We start from the raw sequence: 19,886 nt of genomic DNA, 5'->3' as shown, positions 1-19,886 counted from the left end.
TGTTAGATGCCTGCTTTTGAATTCTTGTATACTGATGTTGAGTTGTTTAGCTTCCGTAGAGACCTGTACCTCACCCACGGTATGTAGATATGGAACTCTGGGGTAAATGAATCAATTCCCAGCGTGAATTAAAAAACGGATACTTTTCAATAGCCTTGGCTCCTACAGTCTGTCAAACAACCTTTTTACATGTAAAAACTCCAATGATATAAACAATGTAGTTGCAGAGGTGCACCAGTAGCCCCTCGTAATCCAATAAAACCAATCTCATTTCGTCGTAGAGGTCAAGCCTCTTTATGGGCCAGCAAACTCATTTTGAGTTCCAAAACCAGCCCAGCTTGTTGTCCTCGGTGGTTTGTTCGGGGGCCAGCCACTCGCTGCTGCCAATCGGTCTGCTCCGTGTCAGCTTCTTAGTGACAGACCTGCCATCTTCAAACACTTCGGTTCTAGTCTCGTGCATGATCTCCTTGTTGGTGTCTGGGTCAGTCTCCGTAACGGTCTTCATAGACCAGGACACGACATTGTCGCCATCACCATCGGTAGTTGGGCTGCTGAACAGCTCTGCTTGATGTTGGGCTTTTAAAGACTCACGAAGGTTTCTCCTGGACTCCTCCCTCTGTCTTCTCACGTCCTCATACATATCGTTCTTCCACTTCAAATACCGATTGAACTCCCTGAAGAAGATGCCCTTGGGCCCCAAGTCAATCACGCCATTCTGGTCTGCGCTAGGGTTTTCCTGAAGAGCTTCTGAAAAGTCCTCCTTGGTCAAAATATGTCCTGCCAAGTGGTTCTTCTTGTAGTTCAAGATCTTATTGGGGATCTGGCTATTAGGAAATAAACAACGCCAGTAGCCCTCCTGGTCCCACACGGACTCACCGTCTTTACGCATACACTCGTTATATTTGCGAATTGATGGGCTCTTATACGAATAGAGCCCGAATGGACTGTCTCCACTGGCACCTCCAAACACATTGAACATGTCAAAAGGAATGCCAAAAGGAATGAAACCTCGGTCAATTTCCAAATCCTTATCTCTCGTCTGGTAAGGTTTATTCATAAACCGATCAAAAACGGAGTCGCCCGCCTGATCTTTCCACTTTGAAGGCAACTCATTGGCAAACTCATATGTGTGCCCCACAATTCGCTTGGTCAAGGAGGCAGCTCTGTCAAAGAACCTGGAGATCTCATCATCGTAAGGGGACAAGGAGTCATCGTGTTTTGACAACGCTGTGTCGTCAAAGGAATTGTTACTTCTCTTACACATTGTGAATGTGCAATGGCACTTGATTGTGATAAATTTAAGGTAGCTACTATGCCTAGGTCAGGGTCAGGGATGGGCAAGCGCGCACCTTATATATGGGCAAGCATCACCTTTTGCCACAATAGTGTGAGCTTCTAGAAAGTGCGCATAGAGGATTCAACAGCATGTATATGTGGAGCGAGTTTAGGAACCATTTGAAGAAAAATTTTGCAAAACGTAAACTTTCTTCAATTGCTAATCTTGATTTTGGACAGATTTGCTAGAAGTGGTTTTTTGGCTGGGATTCTTGGTTGCCAAGATCCTACACACACTAGTATCTGAGTATCAGATTACGGCTAGGCTATTTGTGTAAGATTTTAAGTGTCAATAGCTACTGCTCTAACCAGATTATTGAATATTGTATCCTGGCTACATAGGTCATATAAATTACTTGGGGTCATCCTGAACTGTAAGTTCAGATGATTTAGTTTGAAGAGGGCTCTCCTCCAGAGTGTGCTTTAGGCGTCGATACATTTTTTGGACGACGTCTTAACTGTAATGATCATGAAAGCTTTATTTTTTTTTTTTTTGAAGATCTTCGTTGCATTTTCGTGTTTGCGATATTAGTCAAGGTCAGCTCGGTGCATGCTGAAACGAAGAAGAGTAAAGTAAATCTCCCATCCCGACTGACACACGATCAAACTACTAATATATGGGATTACAAACAATTAATCATGCTCTAAGAGAGTAATTGATAGCCACCTCAAAATTTGTGATGGATTAAGTTCATATTTTTCATTTTTCAGGTCACTTTAATATTCTGTGGATTTATTGTTGTGGCACCAGGTACTTTGTACAGCTCGATACATTTTTAACACTGATTTCAAGACGCTCAAACAAAACTGCTGGCCTTGAAGTACCTGGAAGTTGTGGCCAGAACTATTTGGGAAGGTCTTTTCCTCCAGTTAATCTATTTTGGCAATGCTATGTGACAAGTACCTCGGGGGGTTATTAATTGATTGGAAAAGGGAATGAATAGAATCAAGAAAATTTTGGGGAATCAATAGACTCTTGCAGATATTGTGTCCATTTTCTGCCAGGATGCTGCTCACAATTGGGGGCATTCCTATTCCTCACTACATCTGGTGTTATCAGCCGCCCTTCTCTAGTGTACCAAGCTTTCAGAATACTATTTACTTAATGTTCCGAGAGGACTGCTATTACATTATGTCCCGATAATATCTCCTATACCATTTTTGTTCTTCATATATTTATTAGGGAGTTCTGTTGATCCAGCCTTTTAGCAACCATTACTCGCGAATCTGAACAAATTACAAACTCTACCTATCATCTACCGCAGATCGAGCAGTGCAAATCTCTAGAATCTATCTTTTGACTATAAACATGATATCTATTTGATGCACCCAATTTTGAATATAATGATAAATATGCCCCCAAGCAAGGGGACGGTCTATTTTACACAGAAACGGGCTCAGTGGCTGCGATTCTGAACGTAGTTGGCTCTTTTCCCGCCAAACAAATGCTGATGCAAAAAATGGCCGCTGTGTGGCCTAGCACGCTGCGGTGCTTGGTTATACAAGGTAATGGCGTCTTGTCTGTTGAGTACGGGGCTTATTCCTTGAGCCAATCCACCGAATTGAGCTTTTTGCATTGCCATAGTCTCGTGCATCTGAATGGCCGTAACCACCGGGTCCTGAGGGATGAGAGGGAGAAACTCGATGTCCAGCTCGAGATCAAACAGCTTGTGGAGGTAGAACTGCTGCATCTGCCTCTTTTGGTTGATTGGGTTCAGAGCAGGTTGCTGTGGGAGAACAGCGGGAGAGCCGTTCTGGCGGAGCAAATGGGACATAGTTTGGGGATTCCAGCCGGTGAAATAATCGAGGATATGTCAAATTTGGGTGTAGCGAGCGACTTGATGGTTTTTGAAAATTTTGCGGCAATTCAAGGTACATCCTCTATATCATCATCAACCTGTGCAGGGAGGGTGTCAGCAACATGGAGGGGATCCAGAGAAAGCGTCAGCGTTCAAGAGAAATATACAAAGCCTAAGTCACCTTAGAAGTCCTAGAGTATAATTGTACCAAGAGCAATGTGCTAAAGTGTAGAAAGATGGAGGATGTGGGGTAGATCGGTGGAGTGGGAGCATTTTGCAACCACTATGGAGGCCCTCCCCCTCCCCCAACATCAAAGAAGAAGACTCTCGGAATGCTTACAGCAAATTGATTACATGAGATTTATAAATATTGGGTGGAATTCTTTAAGCATCAAGTGAAGGTACGTTTTGCTGCCTCTTTGCAGCCATTGTAGAGGTAGGGCTAACACAAGATTATGTTTTACAAAATGCCAAGTTTTAAAGTGAAAATACACTCTCTTATTTAAGCAGCATTAAAACTCAACCAAACAACCCTTTTCATCTAAATTTCTTAAAGTGGGCGCCTCCCTCATTGGAGCTATCTTCTGGGAGCCTTGCAGCCACTACATCGCGCATCAAGATCAAACTACTCACTCCACCTCCACCATCACCTAATGTGGGCCTCGGCACGGCTTCTACATAAACTCAGCCTAAAGGGGAAACTTCGAGCGTCTCCTACCAAGGTTTCTATTCAACCTCAGTCACCAGCACGGACAAGATTTGCTCCTTCTCCCACAGGGTTTCTTCACTTGGGATCGTTGCGAACGGCTCTATATAACCACCTCTTAGCAAAAAGCACGGGGGGACAATTTCTTCTTAGGCTTGAAGACACAGATCGTAATCGCTTGGTAGACGGTGCAGAAAAGAATATCTATGAATCTCTAGACTGGACAGGAATCGTGCCAGATGAGGGCCCTACAAATGGCGGACCATTTGGGCCATATAGACAGTCAGAGCGGATGCACATATACAAGAGGTACGCCGAGCAACTTATAGAATCAGGACACGCTTACAAGTGTTACTGTTCCAAAGATAGACTTGTGCACTTGCGTGAGTCGGCAATGGCGTTGAAACCACCAACTACTGTCACTTACGATCGAAAGTGCTTGCATTCGCCTGAGGCCAATGGGCAAGAGTATACGGTAAGATTCAGATCGCCAGATAAATACGAACCTTTCACTGACTTGCTTCATGGGAGACTCGATTTGCAGCCACAGATCAACCAAACTGACCGTAGGTATGACGATTTTGTCATCCTAAAGCTGGATGGCCTTCCCACATATCACTTTGCCAATGTCGTTGATGATCACCTCATGAAGATTACACACGTAATTAGAGGCGAGGAGTGGCTTGCTTCCACGCCAAAGCATGTCGCCATGTACAGAGCGTTTGGCTGGCAGCCTCCTAAGTTTGTGCATATTCCCTTACTTACGTCATTGACAGAGAAGAAGCTTTCGAAGAGACAAGGCGACATCGGTGTACTCAGTATGAGAGACCAGGGAACCTTGCCTGAAGCGCTCACTAACTTTGTGGCATTGTTCGGCTGGGCCCCGTCAAGACCAGAAAAGGGCAAGGCGACGAGCGAGGTAATGACCATGGACGATCTCATTAGCAAGTTCTCGTTGGATCAGTTGACAAAAGGAAATGCCAAAGTGAACGACAACAAACTTCATTTTTTCAATAAGAGCCACTTGTGTGCCCGTATCAAAGATCCCAAAAAGTTTGACAAATTGGTGGATGAAAGCTACGCTTGTTTGAAACAGCAGACAAAAACTGAAGTGTCCAAAGACTACTACCGTCGTATTTTGAGAGAAGCTGGCCCCAATATGGTTTCAGTTCATGAATTGCATAATGTGCATAAGTACTTCTTCAAAGAGATTGAGTTTGAAGGTGTTGATGTGCCAAAAGACACACAGACTGTCCTTGATATTTTAAGAACGCTTAGGAATAAGCAAACAGTTGAAGACCCTTTTCCTGTTGATGCAGTTTTGCTGAAACTACCTTCACTTAAGAAGAAGAACGTCTTCGAGGCCGCTCGTTTTGCATTGACAGGAGGAGTCCCAGGAATTACAATTCCCGTATTGATTGACATTCTTGGCTATGATCAATGCTCAAAGCGCATAGAAAAGGCCATCAGATACCTCGAGAAAAGTTAGATGGCCATGAAGCTGATCAAATTAAAAATATTATTATACAATCTATAGTCTCTGGAAGTTCAAAAGATCACGAGTCTTTGCGCTTCCATCATTACCCTTCAAGAAGGGGCCTGTAAATATGCAATGAATTGCCATGTCTTCGTGATAGTATAATCCCGTAAGCAACTTCGGCGTCACCAAGAAGTGTTGTGAAAAGCTCTTTCTGCAAGCTGTATGAACTAAATACTTGTGTGCCATTTTTTCGTTTTTTGGGTCCATGCCTTGGTTGATTTCATCGACGATTCTAATTGGTGCCTTTGTTAGACCTTGGAGTGACATAATGAAGAAAATTGTGGAAACTGCTCTTTCACCTCCAGATTGCGACTGATGATCAAGAACTTTCAATTCTGAGTTCTCTCTAAACTTAACAAGGATTTCAAGCTTCCAGTCTTTGTACCTTTCCAGCTTCACCAAACGTACCTGACCATCGCTCGCAACTGTTATGAAGTTCTTCTGGAAGACCCTAGAGATTTCATCAATCATATCAGAAAGTTCCTCCTGCCATGGGATTGATATCTTATCCATTCTACTTTTGAGATCCTCTAGTTTTCTTTGAAGATCGGGAAGCTGCCTCTGCGAAATCTCGAGATCAGCTCGTTTAGCCTTTAATGATTCAATTGATCCCTTATCAGCATTAGATAACACACTTAACTCGTCCTCAAGTTGATCAATTTTCATTCGAACGAAGTGCTCAGAGAGCTGTGAATTTTCGAGATACTGCTCGGCAAGATTACGAACAACTTCACGGTCCTCTTCAGAGAGAGTCTGTTCTCGTATCTCCTTGGCAGCGTCGCCTTTCTTGTATTGATCGTATCGACTTTTGGCATCATTGTATTTTTGCTGTAATTCAAGTTTATGGTCATCCAATTCGTTCAATAGTGAGTTTATTGTGAGAATCTTATTTTTGGACTGTTGACTCAATAATTCAGCTCTTTTCAACTCCAAATTGCATCGAACGAGTTCTTCACTTGACTGAGCTATTCTCTGAAATTCCAGAGACTGATCAATGTAAAGCTGCATTAATCTATCCTCTGCCTCCTTTATCTTCACAGTATCATCTTGTGACATATTTTCCTTGATTTTATTTATACGGGTCTCGAGATGTTTGATGCTTTCTTCAGTCCTCAATCTTGTCTCTTTCTTCTTTCTCAAAGAACGCACACTGGCATCAAGAGCTGATAGCTCGTCATTAATCTTGAGCAAGGCTTCTTGTAGCTTCAGTTTTTCTTTGCTTATGCGATCCCTCCTAGCGAGAGCGTCCTCCATCTTTTGTTTGACCTCCACCATCTTACGCTTGATTTCTCTTTTCATGTCCTCCGTGAGGCCCCTCGAACCCATAAGTTGTGCTTCACCAATATGCTCCGTTTTGTAAAATACCTGTTTGCTTCCATACTTCGAACGACCAACCATGTAAAGACTATTTTCAACAATGAATCTTTTAAACGGTATTCTGCCGGATTCGTCAGGTACAAGTAGCTTTTTGACAATGTCGGTGTCGACAGGCCTCGTGGCAACAGGTATGGAATCCATCAGAGCGCGTTGGTTTAATGACTTCAAGACTGCCGATGGGCCCTCTATGAAATCTGCTAAATAACCTTCAAAACCAAATTGCTTCAATGTTGAAGGAGGTATCGGAGGTGGCTGCGTAATATCATCGTCAGAAATCACTCTCATCGGTACATTAAGCTCTCTAGGCAAAAATTCAGATACCTTTTGATATTCAGGCTCAGATTCAAAGTACAAAGCAAATAAGGAGTTATTATCCACAACCTTCTCGAAGTACTTGGCCATTCTGGAATCCTTGACTTGACAAGAAACTACTGGAGCTTCATAAAATCGAAATCCGTGATTTCTACGTTCCCTTCGAAGCAAAACATGCGCCTTGTAAGTGTTCTCAAGAAGATCTGGACGATAGCGGGTGCCAGTTGACGTGAGAATCTCTAGTCTGTCGTCATTGTCGAGTTTGCGTTTTTCCTCACGGAATTTCATTTCACACTGTTCGTGTTCCCGCTTCAATGAGCTCAGCTTGTAGCTCAAATTCTCGACTTCCTCATCTTGTCGAAGCTTTTCGTCATACTTTTCCTGTCTTTCTGTCGACAACCGCGAGATCGAGTCCTCGTCAACTTCCTCGAGCGTCAAGAGCTTGTTTTGGAGCGTTTCTTTCTCTTCCTTTGTCCTGTGTAATTCCTTCTTTCTCTTCTCTGTAGCATTTTGCAATGCGTCTATTTCGTCCTTCACTTCTTCCATGGACTTTTGTATACTCTCAATTTTCTGCTCTGCATGTTTCATTTCGCTGTTGTGAGTGGCAATGTCTGCCCGGTACTTCTCCGCCAAACCCTTGTGAACCTCCTGTTCTTTCTCCGCCGAGTCTTTTTCATTGTGAAGTGGCTGAGTAGTGGAGGAGAATTCAAGCAACGCCTTCTTTGCCTCGTCACGAATCTTCTTGAGACCTTTCATCTGTTCCTTCACATCCTGTAACTTGGCGTACGGTAGAAGCTTCTTGTGATAGTCGATCTGCTTAGCTTTCTCTTCAAATTCAGCATACCGTTGAGCTTCCTCTTCGAATTTAGCCACGTCCGCAATTAAACTCGCAATGTTCGACTCAAGCCTCTCAACATCCGCACTTAGCTCTACCCACTGCTCATCCAACTCTATAAGCAACTCATGCTTCTCTAGAAGTGTATTATCTTCAATCGTTCTTTCCACTTCCAAAAGAAGTTTATCTGGAGTAAGTGTGGCAAATTCAGCCACACGCTCTTGCGGCAAGAAATGGCACAAGTTATCTAGCTGGATCCCTAAATCAAGCACTAGTTGGCGAACTTTTACCACATCGCTTGGTGACCCGTTAATCGTCCACTTGGACTTTGTATTTTTCAAGTGAAAGACACGCTTTATCGTGATATCAGACAAACCGTCCTTGTTTTTGAGGGTGATCTCAATCAGCGCTTCACTCGCCCCAGACTTGATCATCGAGTCCATATTTTTCCTCTTGATCAAATCCACCTTCCCACCTAGCCCCAAACACACTGCAGCGACAAAAGTTGATTTGCCTGTACCGTTGGGGCCAATGATCATGTTGAGTGTAGGTGAAAGATTGAACTCACCATAAGTGTAGGTGGTGAAGTTTCGGATTCGTAGTTTTAGAATATTGCCGGGTTTGAACTGCAACCCTGGGGCCAGCCCATTATCTAGTTTTCGTCTTTTGTGGCCAGCATCTCCATTAACAGCTTTTTCGACTTCTATCATGGGAGATGTGGGAGTATGTATTGTGATCTGCTATGTATTCGCGTTCTGATGCACTCGGTGGGTGCAAAATCTGTAGAGGACCAGTGCAACGGGATTGAGATACTGGAACAAAAGCAACTGGAAATCTTTCTTGAAAAATGGGCACAGCAGGAAAGAAAAGAAGAATCCACGAAGAAAAAGAAAGAAAGAAAAAAAAAAAAAAAACCAAGGAAAAGATGTCTGTGCCAACTTAGATAGTGTCTTGTACGCGACAACTTACAAACTGAGTATCTCGCAAGTACGCCTTTAGGCTTTCAAATACGCTATAATAAGGAAGCAAAACAAGCGAGAAAGACGTTCATAATCCTTCGTATGTGACAGAAGACAATACTAATTGGCATTCACCGAAATATGGGCCTACTGAATCTCGATCACATGATCATAGATCACGCGACTATTTTTGTTTACATCCTTGAGCGAAAAGATCTCAGACGTATCCACAGCCTTCTAGTAATAAACATGGTATGTGTTAGCTCAATGACCGAACCTAGGAGCTATTTTATAAGATTAATATAAATTTCAAAGCGGGGCAAAGGTCCAGAGAATCCTACTTTCATCGCTTCTTGCTGCTCCTCCCCCTACCTAGATATACTAACTCCAGTCCAACAACAAAACATACAAAGATGCGTTTGCCCTTTTCGACAAAAAAGGCACGGGCAAGATCCCCGTGGAGCACTTGGGGGACTTATTGAGAGCTGTGGGCCAGAACCCCACTTTGGCTGAGATCTCTGAGTTGCAGAGCACCATCAAGGCTCCCGAATTTGATTTCGAGACGTACGAGAAGATCATCAACAGACCCGATGGATTCAAGCCTCTCGGGCTCCCTGAGGACTACATCAAGGGCTTCCAGGTGTTTGACAAGGAGCAGACCGGTTACATTGGTGTGGGTGAATTGAGATACATTTTGACGTCGATTGGGGAGAAATTAACTGACGCCGAGGTGGACGAGTTGTTGAAGGGCGTGAACGTGACTGCTGAGGGCAACGTGGACTACGTTGAGTTTGTCAAGTCGATCTTGGACCAGTAAGTGCAGCAGGTGGCCTGTGTAAGTTATAGCAAATGAGATAAGTTATATGGTATCAGCGTAGGTGGTAGCGGGAACTGTGTGAGCTGGTGATTGAAATACTTCAAAATGACCGGTCTCATAATTGAAATGTGGGACTCGTCTGCTATACCACGAAACTTTCATCGTAAACGCTTCATGGCTGCGAAATGCTCATCAGTGCGCATTATATCACCAAAACTACTTACTACCGACCCATATACCTCTCCATCCCAAACATACATTATCCACCAAACATGTCTAGCCAAATTGACGAGTACAAAGACGAGCGCTTCCATCTACCGACCAAAGAAAGGTTAACGGCCGTGGCTGCTGCCTCTGGTATTGTGGGAGCGGGAGCTGGCTTCTACGAAGGGATCAAGCTCTCTTCACTTAGGTTCCTCACAGAAAACGGACACAGATTGCCTCGAACAGTTGGAGGATGGTATTTTTATCATAAGAAGAAAAATTACGTCATGATCATCGGCGGGACTAAGCAGGCTTTGAAGACTGGAATAAAGTATTCGGCAGGAGTGAGTTCTTTCTTTGCGCTAGAGGCAGCTTTGGACTACTGCAAGGGAACGAGGGATTTTCTAAGTAGCACAGCTGCAGCATTGGCAGTTTCGTGGACTTATGGAGCCTATAAACAAATGACGCCTGTGCAACGAATGAAGTACGTGAAGAGAGGCGGGCTTATGGGACTAGGGATAGGAATCATCCAGGATGCCATGATTCAGTCTCGAGGCGGGCATGTATGGTACTTGCACTTGTTTGATGGATATTCAAAGCAGCAGGAAGAACCACTATGAGTCCTCGACTTCCACGTCTTCCTCTTCATCGTCCTCGTCAAGATCTAATGGGTACTTGAGCAACACAGCAGCACCGGTCAACTGGTTTAATTGCTCTCCAGATTCGTGGAGAGTGGAAAATATATACACTTCTCCGCCTTGTGCTTTCACTTCGTCACTGAGAGCAATGTAGTGTTTCCTCACAGCGATGTCGTCGCTGCGGAATAAAGCGTCTGTGAGTAAGAGACTCTTGACGGCGCCCATTTCCACCGCCTTGGTAGCTTCTTGGGGACCGTACCAGGCTCTGCCGTCATCTAAATTCAACACCCTTTGGAACTCGTCGAAAACAGCTGCCTCCTTGGCAAATTTCGTGTCTGTAAGGTTCTTCTGCACTACAGGATCCTTCAACACCTCCTCAAGACCCTGAAGGTAGCCAGTGGACGAATGCACCACCAAAAACTTCGACTTATTCTTGAGAATGGTCTTGTTGTCTGTTTTTACGGCTGTGTCGAAAATGGCCTGCTGAAGCGCAGAGGCTGTGAAACCAGGAGAAGCAAGAATGATCACCTTCAACTTCTCCAAGTCAAAGTTCCTCAAAAGCGTGGCCTGAACCGTATCAAGAAACTTGCCAATGGCCTTGTCGTGCGAAGAGCCGCCTCCGTCGCCACGACTTTTTCTAGGAATAGATTTCTCCACCTTATTTCTAAGCACAGTCATGTTATCAGTAACGAGACACAAATGGGCCACACCTTCCTCAAGCACCACAGCACCCACTTCCGCCTTCTTCTCGATGGAAGACGCCTCAATGACAATATTGTAGCTGATCTCGTCCCACTCAGGCTTACTCAACTTCAACGCCTTATTTAGCTGCACCTCAGCAGTGTGGTAACTCTGGTTGGGCACAAACTCATTCTGCTCGGTTGTTTTCCCTCGAATCCTCATAACCTCGTCACTTGGCTCATATTCCACACTCTCTACGGCCAAACTCAAGTGCATATGCTTTCTTTCAGCCTTAGAGCCCTCAGTCTTCTTGACATTCCTCACCGTCAGAAGCTCCACCTTGTCGCCTTTCTGAATGAGGTTGTAGAGCTGCCACAAGTCTTCTTTATCTTGAGGCACCAACGAAAGAGACCCGCTTTTGTCCTTCTCAAGGGCAATGGTCTTATTCAAAAGCTTCATTGCTGGAGATGAGGTGGTGAGTGCGAATGCTACTGGCAAGGTGAGCGAGCTACACAATGGAGGTGAGAAGTACTACGTAGATGAGCACCACCTACATATTTTCACCTAGTAAAGTGCAATTAAAGTTGTGGCTGGTCACCACTGTGAAAAACCCAGTCTAAGTAGGCAATAGGCTCACCTGATTGGCTTATGCACAAATGTAGTCTTTAGTCCCGCCAAAGACCCTCAGGAGCTCGGACGCTTTGGAAGTACATTTGGCTGCTAAGTTGTAAGCTTGAAGGAAGATACATGCACAATCAAGAAACAGAAAGCAGCCACCTTCCATAAATATGCTCAAATATACAATGTGTAAAATCAGCGCTGCTCAGTCTAATGCATTGGATGTGCCGAACTGAAGACTGCCAAACTTATTTGAGAGGAACAACTCCGAGTACCTGCCCTTGAAATCCTGGTCAAGGCTCTCGACTTTAGACCCTTTCTTCACCTCCACCTGCCATGTATCGCCAAAAACGACTAACAACGCCACGGGCCACCCATTTTCATAGGTTTGGTATGCTCTCGCCTTTCCCTTGGGCCCGTAGAGTTCTCTGGTGAGTTCACGGATCTGAGACAAGTCCAGGTTCTTTGGAATAAACAAAAAGATGTTGTCGGACACCTTTTTCATGCTGGTAACGATTTCTCGAAGATTGAACGGTTTCATCGTGTTCAAGTCAAAATGCTCTTGCTTGTTCACCGCTGGGCCTCCCCACGGAGGACTGGAAAATACCACATCGAACTTGCCATTGTACAACTCCACAGCGTCGGGCACCCAATCCAACAGATTCTGCAACTCTTTCCAGTTGCCTCGTATAAAATGCGTGTTCTTGTGTCTTCCATAGATCCTAGCATTGTGCTCACAGCAAGTGATGTTGGTACTAGAGATATCGATGCCCACCAGCTGCTCAAAGTACCTGGCAAACTGGATGGTGTTTCCTCCACCGCCACAGCACACGTCCAAAGCAGACTTTGCTCGAGGAACTAGCACTTTGGCCAATTTTGCCGTGAACTTGGCTACTTTCTCTGGGGTGACCGAGTACCATAGTTCTGGAGTGAAGAGGATGCCTTGGTCGAACTTCAGCCACAATTGGTAGCGCTTTTTCCAGTAGCGTTTGCAGTGGTCCGGTAGAGCCTCGTAGGAGTTCTCGAGGATGTCTTCCTCTTTGGTGATTTCAAGAAGCTCGGAGGACATGGGAGGTTCAGAATGGATACATGCACATCATCTCGGAGGAGCTTCCGCGATTTCGCAGCCATTGAAGAGGTAAGAATGAAGAAATATGAAGGTGATTAGAGACAGAAAAGTTGATAGTGAATTTAGCTGATCACCCAGAGAGGCAAATAATAAAATTTTGGTTTCTTGTACGACTGCTGAAGTTGCTGAGGGAGGAACATTATTCACCTCGATGATTCGGTAAACTCCACACTTCAATAGTGTAAAATGTATTCTCTACATCTCCATAGTATTCACCTGATGCAATCTTCTTTCTAAAAACTCACGGCTTATTTCACATCAGCCTTCACGATGGTGCTGTTCTTGCAGAGCTCGCCCTTCTCGTTCACCAATCTGGCAGGCTCCTTACCCTCCTCAGTGTAGGTCACCTCGAATTTCTCGTTGGTGCTGAACCCTGGCTGGACAGTCTCCCAGATCTTCTTCTTGGGGTTCAATTGCTTCTCTGGAGTGGCATTGTAGCCCTCAAAGAAGATCTTGTCACCTGGCTTCGATCCAGCAGGTGGGTTCACAAACTCCACCGTGGTGTCGTTGGATGCACACAACACCATGGCACACGACTTGACGCCTCTCATGCTGACAGGCTTCAAGTTGGCCACACAAACAACGTATCTCTCTTGCATCTCCTCCAAGGGGATGTACTTGACCAAACCCGAGCACACGGTTCTGGGACCCTCTTCATCGCCCATGTCGATGGTGGACATGTACAACGAGTCGGCGTCTGGGTGCTTGACGGCTTTCTGAATGAAACCGACTCTGAAGTCGATCATGCCTGGGTTTGGTGGAACAGCAGCAGCGGCCTGTTTGGCCTGCTGTTCAGCCTTGGCCTTGGCCTTAGCGGCTTTCTTGGCCTTAGCGGCCTCGGCCGAAGCCTTCTTGTCCTCTTCAGAGAGTGGCTTCTTCTCCTTCTTGCCCTTGTCACCCTTAGCAGCAGGAGAAGCTTCCTTGGAGTTCTCCTTGGAGTCCTTGGATTCCTTAGCGGCGCTTCCGTCCTTGGCTGGCTTCTTCTTCTCCTTGATTTCACGAGGCACCTCGGTGTCCAAGTTGATCTTCAACTGCTCCTCCTCTGGCACTTCCACAAGAGTATTTTGAACCAAGTCGGCCCATCTGAGAATGTGTCTGAACTGAGCGTACTCCTCTGGCAGTTTCCACTGGTGAGCCACAGTCAACACTTTGGCAAAAACGTCCAAGTCGACCTTGGCAGGAACGTGGCCGACAATGAAAGTCTTTGTTCTCAAGTTGTTGTTCAACACAGTTAAGGACTCTGGCTCGTTGAGTCTAAGAGACAAGGTTGTGAACTGAGCAGCCAATGCTTTGGCCTCGGCATTGAGCTCGGGAAAAAGCGACTCTGCAGCTTTAGAAATCTCCTTGAGAGGAATCTTGGTGAATTTAGATAAGAAAGTGGCCATGTTGTGTTGGGTGCAAATGGAGGTTGTAGGTGGTGATATTGAAAAAAAATAGATGAGAAATAGCTGAATGCGAAAATGAGTACTTTGGTGGGTGAGGAGGAAATCAAAGGAAGACGATGATTATCAAATATACAAGAAATGGCCCTCAAAATCACAAAATAGTATCTGGAACAAACAGTGAAGCATCTCTCGGTGACTGATCAAAATAAATCATCCAAGTGGTGCTCACATACTTTAATAAGCTAATGGCTGCGAAAAATCGCAGTCTAGCTGTACTATCCAAACCCTACAACAGCTCAAACGTCTGAACTTAATCACCGTTCACGGCTTCCCTTTATGTTCTTCCCCAAAGGAGGGATCAATCTCCCACTTCAGTGCTTCTCTCCAGGGTAGAAGAATCCGTTCTCCCATCTGACTTTATCCATGGTGTCCATCATTAAGACGGTTTCGTCCCAAGGAATTGCGTCTGCCTGAGTCTTACCAGCCTTGACAGCCTCGGCTGCAGCGTTGGCCTCATGAATGAACCCGTCAAAGGAGTCTTTGTCAAGATGCTCTTTCACGAGGTTACCGTCTTGGTCAAACACTTTCGCTTGCTTTGGCGCTGCTGGGTTCCCGTAGAGCTCCAATGTGCCCTTGGTGCCTTCCAATCTCAAAAACCTCTCCGGAGCTGCCGTATAATTGGAACTTGTGGCGATACCATGCTTGCCATCTTTGTACTTGACAATAATGGTACTGACATGGTCAACCTTATCGGAGTCGTCAATGGTCAAGAACGATTTTGTCTCGAAAGGGGTAGCGTTTTTGCCCAATTTTTCATCCAAAAAGATCCGAGTATATGTCAATGGGTAGATGCCGACGTCCAACGTAGCACCAGCAGCCAAATTGATATCTCTAGCACGAGAGGAGGCCGGCAAAGTGTCCATGTCCAAGTAAATGGAAAAGTCGCCGTTGCAGCGTTTGATGTCGCCAATCAACTTCTCTTGCAAAACCCATTGCTTAGCCTTCAATACTGCTGGAATAAACCTCGTCCATACACCCTCCATGACAAAAACACCGGCCTTTTCAGCAGCCTCGAAGACTCTTCGAGCCTGTTCTCCAGTGACCGTGAAAGGCTTCTCACAGAGAACGTGCTTCTTGTTCTTCAATGCCTCAAGCACCTGTTCCTCATGAAATACATGAGGAGTAGCAACATAGACGATCTCAACGTCAGGGTTCTTGAAAAAATCACTTTTTTCCTGGAGTTGAGGCAACACCCCTTGATTCTTCTCGGCCACAATGCCATTGGCCTCCAGAAACTTCTTTGCCTTTTCCACCAGCGAACTGCCAATAGCTACTATTGTGTGCTTGTGCTCCAGCTCATCAAGCAACAAGTCCTTGACGAATCTGCCAGCAATGTTACCTGCGCCCAAAATACCCCACTTCATGCTTAGTTTTGATGTTTTTATAGGAAAAGTGTATAACTTCAAGTGTACGAAAAGCGGAAGAAGTGTGGAGGTTATGTAAGGGGAATGTTTAGTGCGCTGCAACGTTGCACTCACAATGCGCATTCGAGAAATGTAACATTGGGGTTGGCCGGGGCAATACGTACGGCACCGAGATAACCATCTTCGACAATCTGGGGAAAGTAAAAAAGTATAAATAGAGCCGAATTCCCAGACGTCCTCAACACATTAAAACCAATCATGACTCTTCCACACAAGCACCACGACGAGATCGCAGACGTTGGCTTCACCATCGTCAGAGGCTTCCTCACGCCAGAAGAAGTCGAAACCTACAAGAAAGCTGCTCTAGAAGTCGTTGATTACGCCAGAGCTGGCAAGTGGCCCGATGTGCGTACTCGAGGCAAACAATTCCCACCGTGGCCTAAGAACTTCAGTCCCGACATTTGGGGCGTTCTGGGCCTTTTGCACCCAAACTTGGGACATATGCTGAAGCCCTTCCAGAAATTATACTCGGATGAGCGTCTTTTGAACATTGCCCTGGACATCTTGCAGACTCCGACCGACAACTTGAGCATGGAGTTGTTCAACATGTTGATCAACCCACTCACGGATTTCGGGCTCGACTGGCACCGTGACTACATCAAGCCCGAGACGCTGCCTGAACAGGAGGCAAAGGAGTTGCTCGAGGCGCCTTATGCGGGCACACAGTTTAATTTGGCGCTCACAGACGATCTGTGCCTCATTGTTGTTCCTGGGTCCCACAAAAGAGTGAGAACTGAAGAGGAGAGAGAGAAGACGACTAACGACGACAGGAAGGAGTTCATTACAGGCCAAATCTCAGTGGACCTTAAACCTGGAGACATTGTCTTCTACAATAGCAACATATTGCACAGAGCAAGTTATCTGGCGAAGAATCTTCGCTTGACATTACATGGTTCCTATGGCCACTGTGATGAGGGCCACTTCCGGGCGAAGGGCGTGCTTCAGCACGGTGTTGCAACCTGGTTGCCCCGCTTTGAGCCCGAAAACAGCAACATGGCCATGTTGAAGGACAAGTTGGCCAATTTGGCCGAAAAGTTCAAGGGAGCCAATCTTGGCTACGCCCTCGACGGGTGAGCTGATGCCACATCAAGAGCCGTATCCCTCATTCATACTTGTACTCACGTATTTATAGGTAACAAATAGTTAAGTATTGTTCTGTCTTTCTTGTACAATTGCCGAGAATTCAAACCTCAAGATTGTTCTAGTATTACACCTTATACAAAATGGTCGACTGTTGCGTCTGAAAAAGTCTTTTAGTCCAATCACAGCGGTCGTAATAAGCCCAAAAGCTGAGCTTCAATAGGTTTACCTTATCTATCCAAGGAGTTGTAGTCGTAATTAATTGACAAGGTTGCAAGCACCAGAAGAAGTACTAGTAGAGTGTCAGGCGAAATTAACTCTCATTGTGACCAATAAGCTTTTTAAAAAATTTGTGAAATCACAAAGATGAATATCTTCCCGGTAAAGCCTATTCTTCGAAGGTAACATTGCCTTGTTACCTACATTTCAGCTCCATTTGAACGTACAAGTTTGAGAATCCTTTTTGTATTGACAAGCGAATTAAAAGCTTAAAATAAAAATATATTTGTCTTGGTTTCAAAAAGAAGAAATCGAAAAAAAAAAAAATCAGTTTGATTTTATATTCTTCAAGTCCCTTGCATACCTGATTCCATAGTCCTCGAATAGTACTCAGCCTAGTCACTCTTTACTACCGGTGTCATTGTTCCCAAAGGGGATCTACCTCATTTAATATTATTGACCTAGTCAAGTAAGCCTTCAATCCCTTCAATCTCGAGACACTTTCTCTTTACCCACATTACTTCGAGTCCCCAGGTCACAGGCTCGACCTACACTAAAGTATATAAACGGCAACCTTCCCAAAAATCAAACTACACAATCCGACCAATCAGGACCAGTGAAATGATGTCAAACCACAAAACTCTATAAAATGACCCGAATTCCCCTTCAGTCTCTGCTTACGATTATTAGCGGAATGGCTGGCTGCAAATGGCGGCCTGCACTTGTCCTCCTTCGCGTGTAATCATAGGTCAAGTGCATAGGCTCTCTTGTGAGAACCTCTCAGTAATACTCAATGAGCTATGGATGCCGAAAGCGGTCAGAAACCGGTATGTTTCAAATTTTTGTGATTTTAGATGAGAAAGAGCATATTTCTGAGCGTCGCAATCGGCAACGGGAAATGTAACACAGCATATTTCCATCTTGTCGCCTTACCTCGGAGCTTCACCTCCACAGATCAAGAAGAGCCAGTCAGAACAACAAATGTCCACAACGCCAGAATCCTTCTGTTGAGCTTCTAAACCTCTTCCATGCTTTAAGCGATGTATACTAACGGCAGAAACGAAAGAAGATCTCTAGAGCATGCAACCACTGCCACAAGGCGCATATGACCTGCGATACCTCGAGGCCGTGTAAGCGATGTGTCCAGCGAGGCCTACAAGACACGTGTGAGGATGCTCCTCGAAAGAAAAAGAAATACTTGGCTGACGTGCCGTCTTCGATGATCAAAGCGCAAAGCGTGGACGAAAGGAATATTTCGGGTCACCCACAGCAACAACAACAACAGCTGCCGCCGCCATTGGGCGGCGGGCAGGGACAGTATGCCAATCACCATCTTCATCAGGCGACGATGTTCCAGCATTCGGCTTCAGTGCCTGCGTACGTGAACGATCGGCCCAATGCTCTATATAGAAGCATGAGCCAACTGGGACTGGTCAAACAAGAAAGCCCTGGGTCGCTATTTTCTGACCAGCAGTACAACGTTGACAATTACCAGCAGAGTCGGTCTGGAAGCGGCGATTCTCAATGGCAACAGGCACAAAACCAACAACCACTGCCACAGCAGCTGCAACAAGGGCCCCAGCGACAGCGCAAGCCGACAAACTTTCTCTCGTCGGCTGCAGACCTCGAGTACTCGCAGCTTTCCAACATCTTACAGGACAATTTCATGGGTCTTAATCCCAATCACCTGGCCACATCTACAGAGGGAACCCCTGGTTCTGTCAATATCTCTCCGGTGCTCTCTCCGCACGGAATGCTACATAAACCCGTCAATTCACCTTCATCCTTGGGCACGAACACATACAGCGTTACTACAACAGACGCCAACACGCGACAACCGCCCTCCCCGCAAAAAGCACAACTTTATCAAGAAAGCGAGTATCCTAGATGTGATGGTCGGATCAATCAGTACTTCTTATCCTCAAGTGGCGAGCGCTCGTCGTTTCCTGATGTTATTCAGGCCATTGAGGCAATGAGAGACTCAGACCCCTCTGTATTTTATGAGCGTAATCAAAAACTGGCCCTATCCTTCACAATTGGCACCTACGATGAGGACCAGACAGGTCACATAAATGACGACAATGGACTTCAATATCTGGAGCCCGAGAGTATTTATGCTACTGTGACAAAACCGTTCTCATACACCCCAGGCTTCCATAAACTCATAGCATACTTGAGAAGCCGGTTTCCCAAAGAGATGTTGGTGAAAATGGCCGAGTCTATGGCCTCCTACCGCCCATCCTTCATTGCATGTACCAATTCTCTACGAGAAGCCGACCTAATCTTCATGGAGCAATGCTTCCAGCGCACACTTCTCACTTATGACAACTTCATCAAGGTGAGTGGAACTCCCACAATTGTGTGGAGAAGAACTGGGGAGATTGCCTATGTTGGTCGCGAGTTCAGCATCCTCACAGGATGGACCAAAGAGCAACTCATGGGTCAAAAAATTAACTTCATTGTTGAGCTTTTGGATGATAAGTCCGTTGTGGAGTATTTCCAGCTCTTCCTGAGAATAGCCTTCGGTGATTTCCTAGGGGCCACCATGACAGAGTGTACTCTTCTCACTCCTAAGCATGATGTAAAAATACGAACAGGCTGTATATGGACACTCAAGCGTGATGTTTTTGGTATTCCTATGATGGTCATTGGCAATTTTTTGCCAATTATTTAATTATGTTAATGAATGGGTTTTAGGAATTTGCAACCGCACTCAAACTCTCCTGTGTGCAAGTAAGGTACCACCACCCCCATATTCACGATCTCAC

The 19,886-nt window shown here is 45.4% G+C and overlaps 11 protein-coding genes across 11 annotated transcripts; 4 read left to right on the top strand and 7 right to left on the bottom strand. All coding sequences in view use genetic code 12, as the record gives it.

The window, feature by feature from the left end:
* Positions 1-310: 310 nt before the first annotated feature.
* CJI96_0001080 (uncharacterized protein) lies at positions 311-1,264 on the bottom strand (the record flags this gene model as incomplete). Its single annotated transcript, XM_029032436.2, has 1 exon — positions 311-1,264. One exon carries the CDS (start codon positions 1,262-1,264, stop codon positions 311-313), a length of 954 nt encoding a protein of 317 aa, XP_028892751.2.
* Positions 1,265-2,732: 1,468 nt separating this feature from the next.
* CJI96_0001079 (uncharacterized protein) lies at positions 2,733-3,110 on the bottom strand (the record flags this gene model as incomplete). Its single annotated transcript, XM_029032435.2, has 1 exon — positions 2,733-3,110. The coding sequence occupies one exon, from the start codon at positions 3,108-3,110 to the stop codon at positions 2,733-2,735; it is 378 nt and encodes a 125-aa protein (XP_028892750.2).
* Positions 3,111-3,787: 677 nt separating this feature from the next.
* Positions 3,788-5,329, top strand: CJI96_0001078 (glutamate--tRNA ligase MSE1; the record flags this gene model as incomplete). The annotated part of the gene is made up of 1 exon (XM_029032434.2): positions 3,788-5,329. The coding sequence occupies one exon, from the start codon at positions 3,788-3,790 to the stop codon at positions 5,327-5,329; it is 1,542 nt and encodes a 513-aa protein (XP_028892749.2).
* A 42-nt stretch (positions 5,330-5,371) lies between these two features.
* SMC5 (DNA repair ATPase SMC5) lies at positions 5,372-8,614 on the bottom strand (the record flags this gene model as incomplete). Its single annotated transcript, XM_029032433.2, has 1 exon — positions 5,372-8,614. One exon carries the CDS (start codon positions 8,612-8,614, stop codon positions 5,372-5,374), a length of 3,243 nt encoding a protein of 1,080 aa, XP_028892748.2.
* A 498-nt stretch (positions 8,615-9,112) lies between these two features.
* MLC1 (Mlc1p) lies at positions 9,113-9,680 on the top strand (the record flags this gene model as incomplete). The annotated part of the gene is made up of 2 exons (XM_029032432.2): positions 9,113-9,115; positions 9,255-9,680. The coding sequence occupies 2 exons, from the start codon at positions 9,113-9,115 to the stop codon at positions 9,678-9,680; spliced, it is 429 nt and encodes a 142-aa protein (XP_028892747.2).
* An 818-nt stretch (positions 9,681-10,498) lies between these two features.
* CJI96_0001075 (ribosome dissociation factor) lies at positions 10,499-11,662 on the bottom strand (the record flags this gene model as incomplete). The annotated part of the gene is made up of 1 exon (XM_029032431.2): positions 10,499-11,662. One exon carries the CDS (start codon positions 11,660-11,662, stop codon positions 10,499-10,501), a length of 1,164 nt encoding a protein of 387 aa, XP_028892746.2.
* A 364-nt stretch (positions 11,663-12,026) lies between these two features.
* CJI96_0001074 (RNA methyltransferase) lies at positions 12,027-12,890 on the bottom strand (the record flags this gene model as incomplete). Its single annotated transcript, XM_029032430.2, has 1 exon — positions 12,027-12,890. One exon carries the CDS (start codon positions 12,888-12,890, stop codon positions 12,027-12,029), a length of 864 nt encoding a protein of 287 aa, XP_028892745.2.
* Positions 12,891-13,198: 308 nt separating this feature from the next.
* On the bottom strand, positions 13,199-14,335 carry ARC1 (Arc1p; the record flags this gene model as incomplete). Its single annotated transcript, XM_029032429.2, has 1 exon — positions 13,199-14,335. One exon carries the CDS (start codon positions 14,333-14,335, stop codon positions 13,199-13,201), a length of 1,137 nt encoding a protein of 378 aa, XP_028892744.1.
* Positions 14,336-14,706: 371 nt separating this feature from the next.
* CJI96_0001072 (uncharacterized protein) lies at positions 14,707-15,759 on the bottom strand (the record flags this gene model as incomplete). Its single annotated transcript, XM_029032428.2, has 1 exon — positions 14,707-15,759. One exon carries the CDS (start codon positions 15,757-15,759, stop codon positions 14,707-14,709), a length of 1,053 nt encoding a protein of 350 aa, XP_028892743.2.
* A 258-nt stretch (positions 15,760-16,017) lies between these two features.
* CJI96_0001071 (uncharacterized protein) lies at positions 16,018-16,893 on the top strand (the record flags this gene model as incomplete). Its single annotated transcript, XM_029032427.2, has 1 exon — positions 16,018-16,893. The coding sequence occupies one exon, from the start codon at positions 16,018-16,020 to the stop codon at positions 16,891-16,893; it is 876 nt and encodes a 291-aa protein (XP_028892742.2).
* Positions 16,894-17,918: 1,025 nt separating this feature from the next.
* On the top strand, positions 17,919-19,792 carry ZCF11 (Zcf11p; the record flags this gene model as incomplete). Its single annotated transcript, XM_029032426.2, has 2 exons — positions 17,919-17,945; positions 18,176-19,792. The coding sequence occupies 2 exons, from the start codon at positions 17,919-17,921 to the stop codon at positions 19,790-19,792; spliced, it is 1,644 nt and encodes a 547-aa protein (XP_028892741.1).
* Positions 19,793-19,886: the final 94 nt, after the last annotated feature.

Source organism: Candidozyma auris, chromosome 1, assembly GCF_003013715.1.
Source record: "Candidozyma auris chromosome 1, complete sequence".
In the NCBI taxonomy this organism is placed as follows: domain Eukaryota; kingdom Fungi; phylum Ascomycota; class Pichiomycetes; order Serinales; family Metschnikowiaceae; genus Candidozyma; species Candidozyma auris.
Note: the sequence above shows the minus strand (reverse complement) of the source record. Positions and strands in the feature narration are given on the sequence as shown.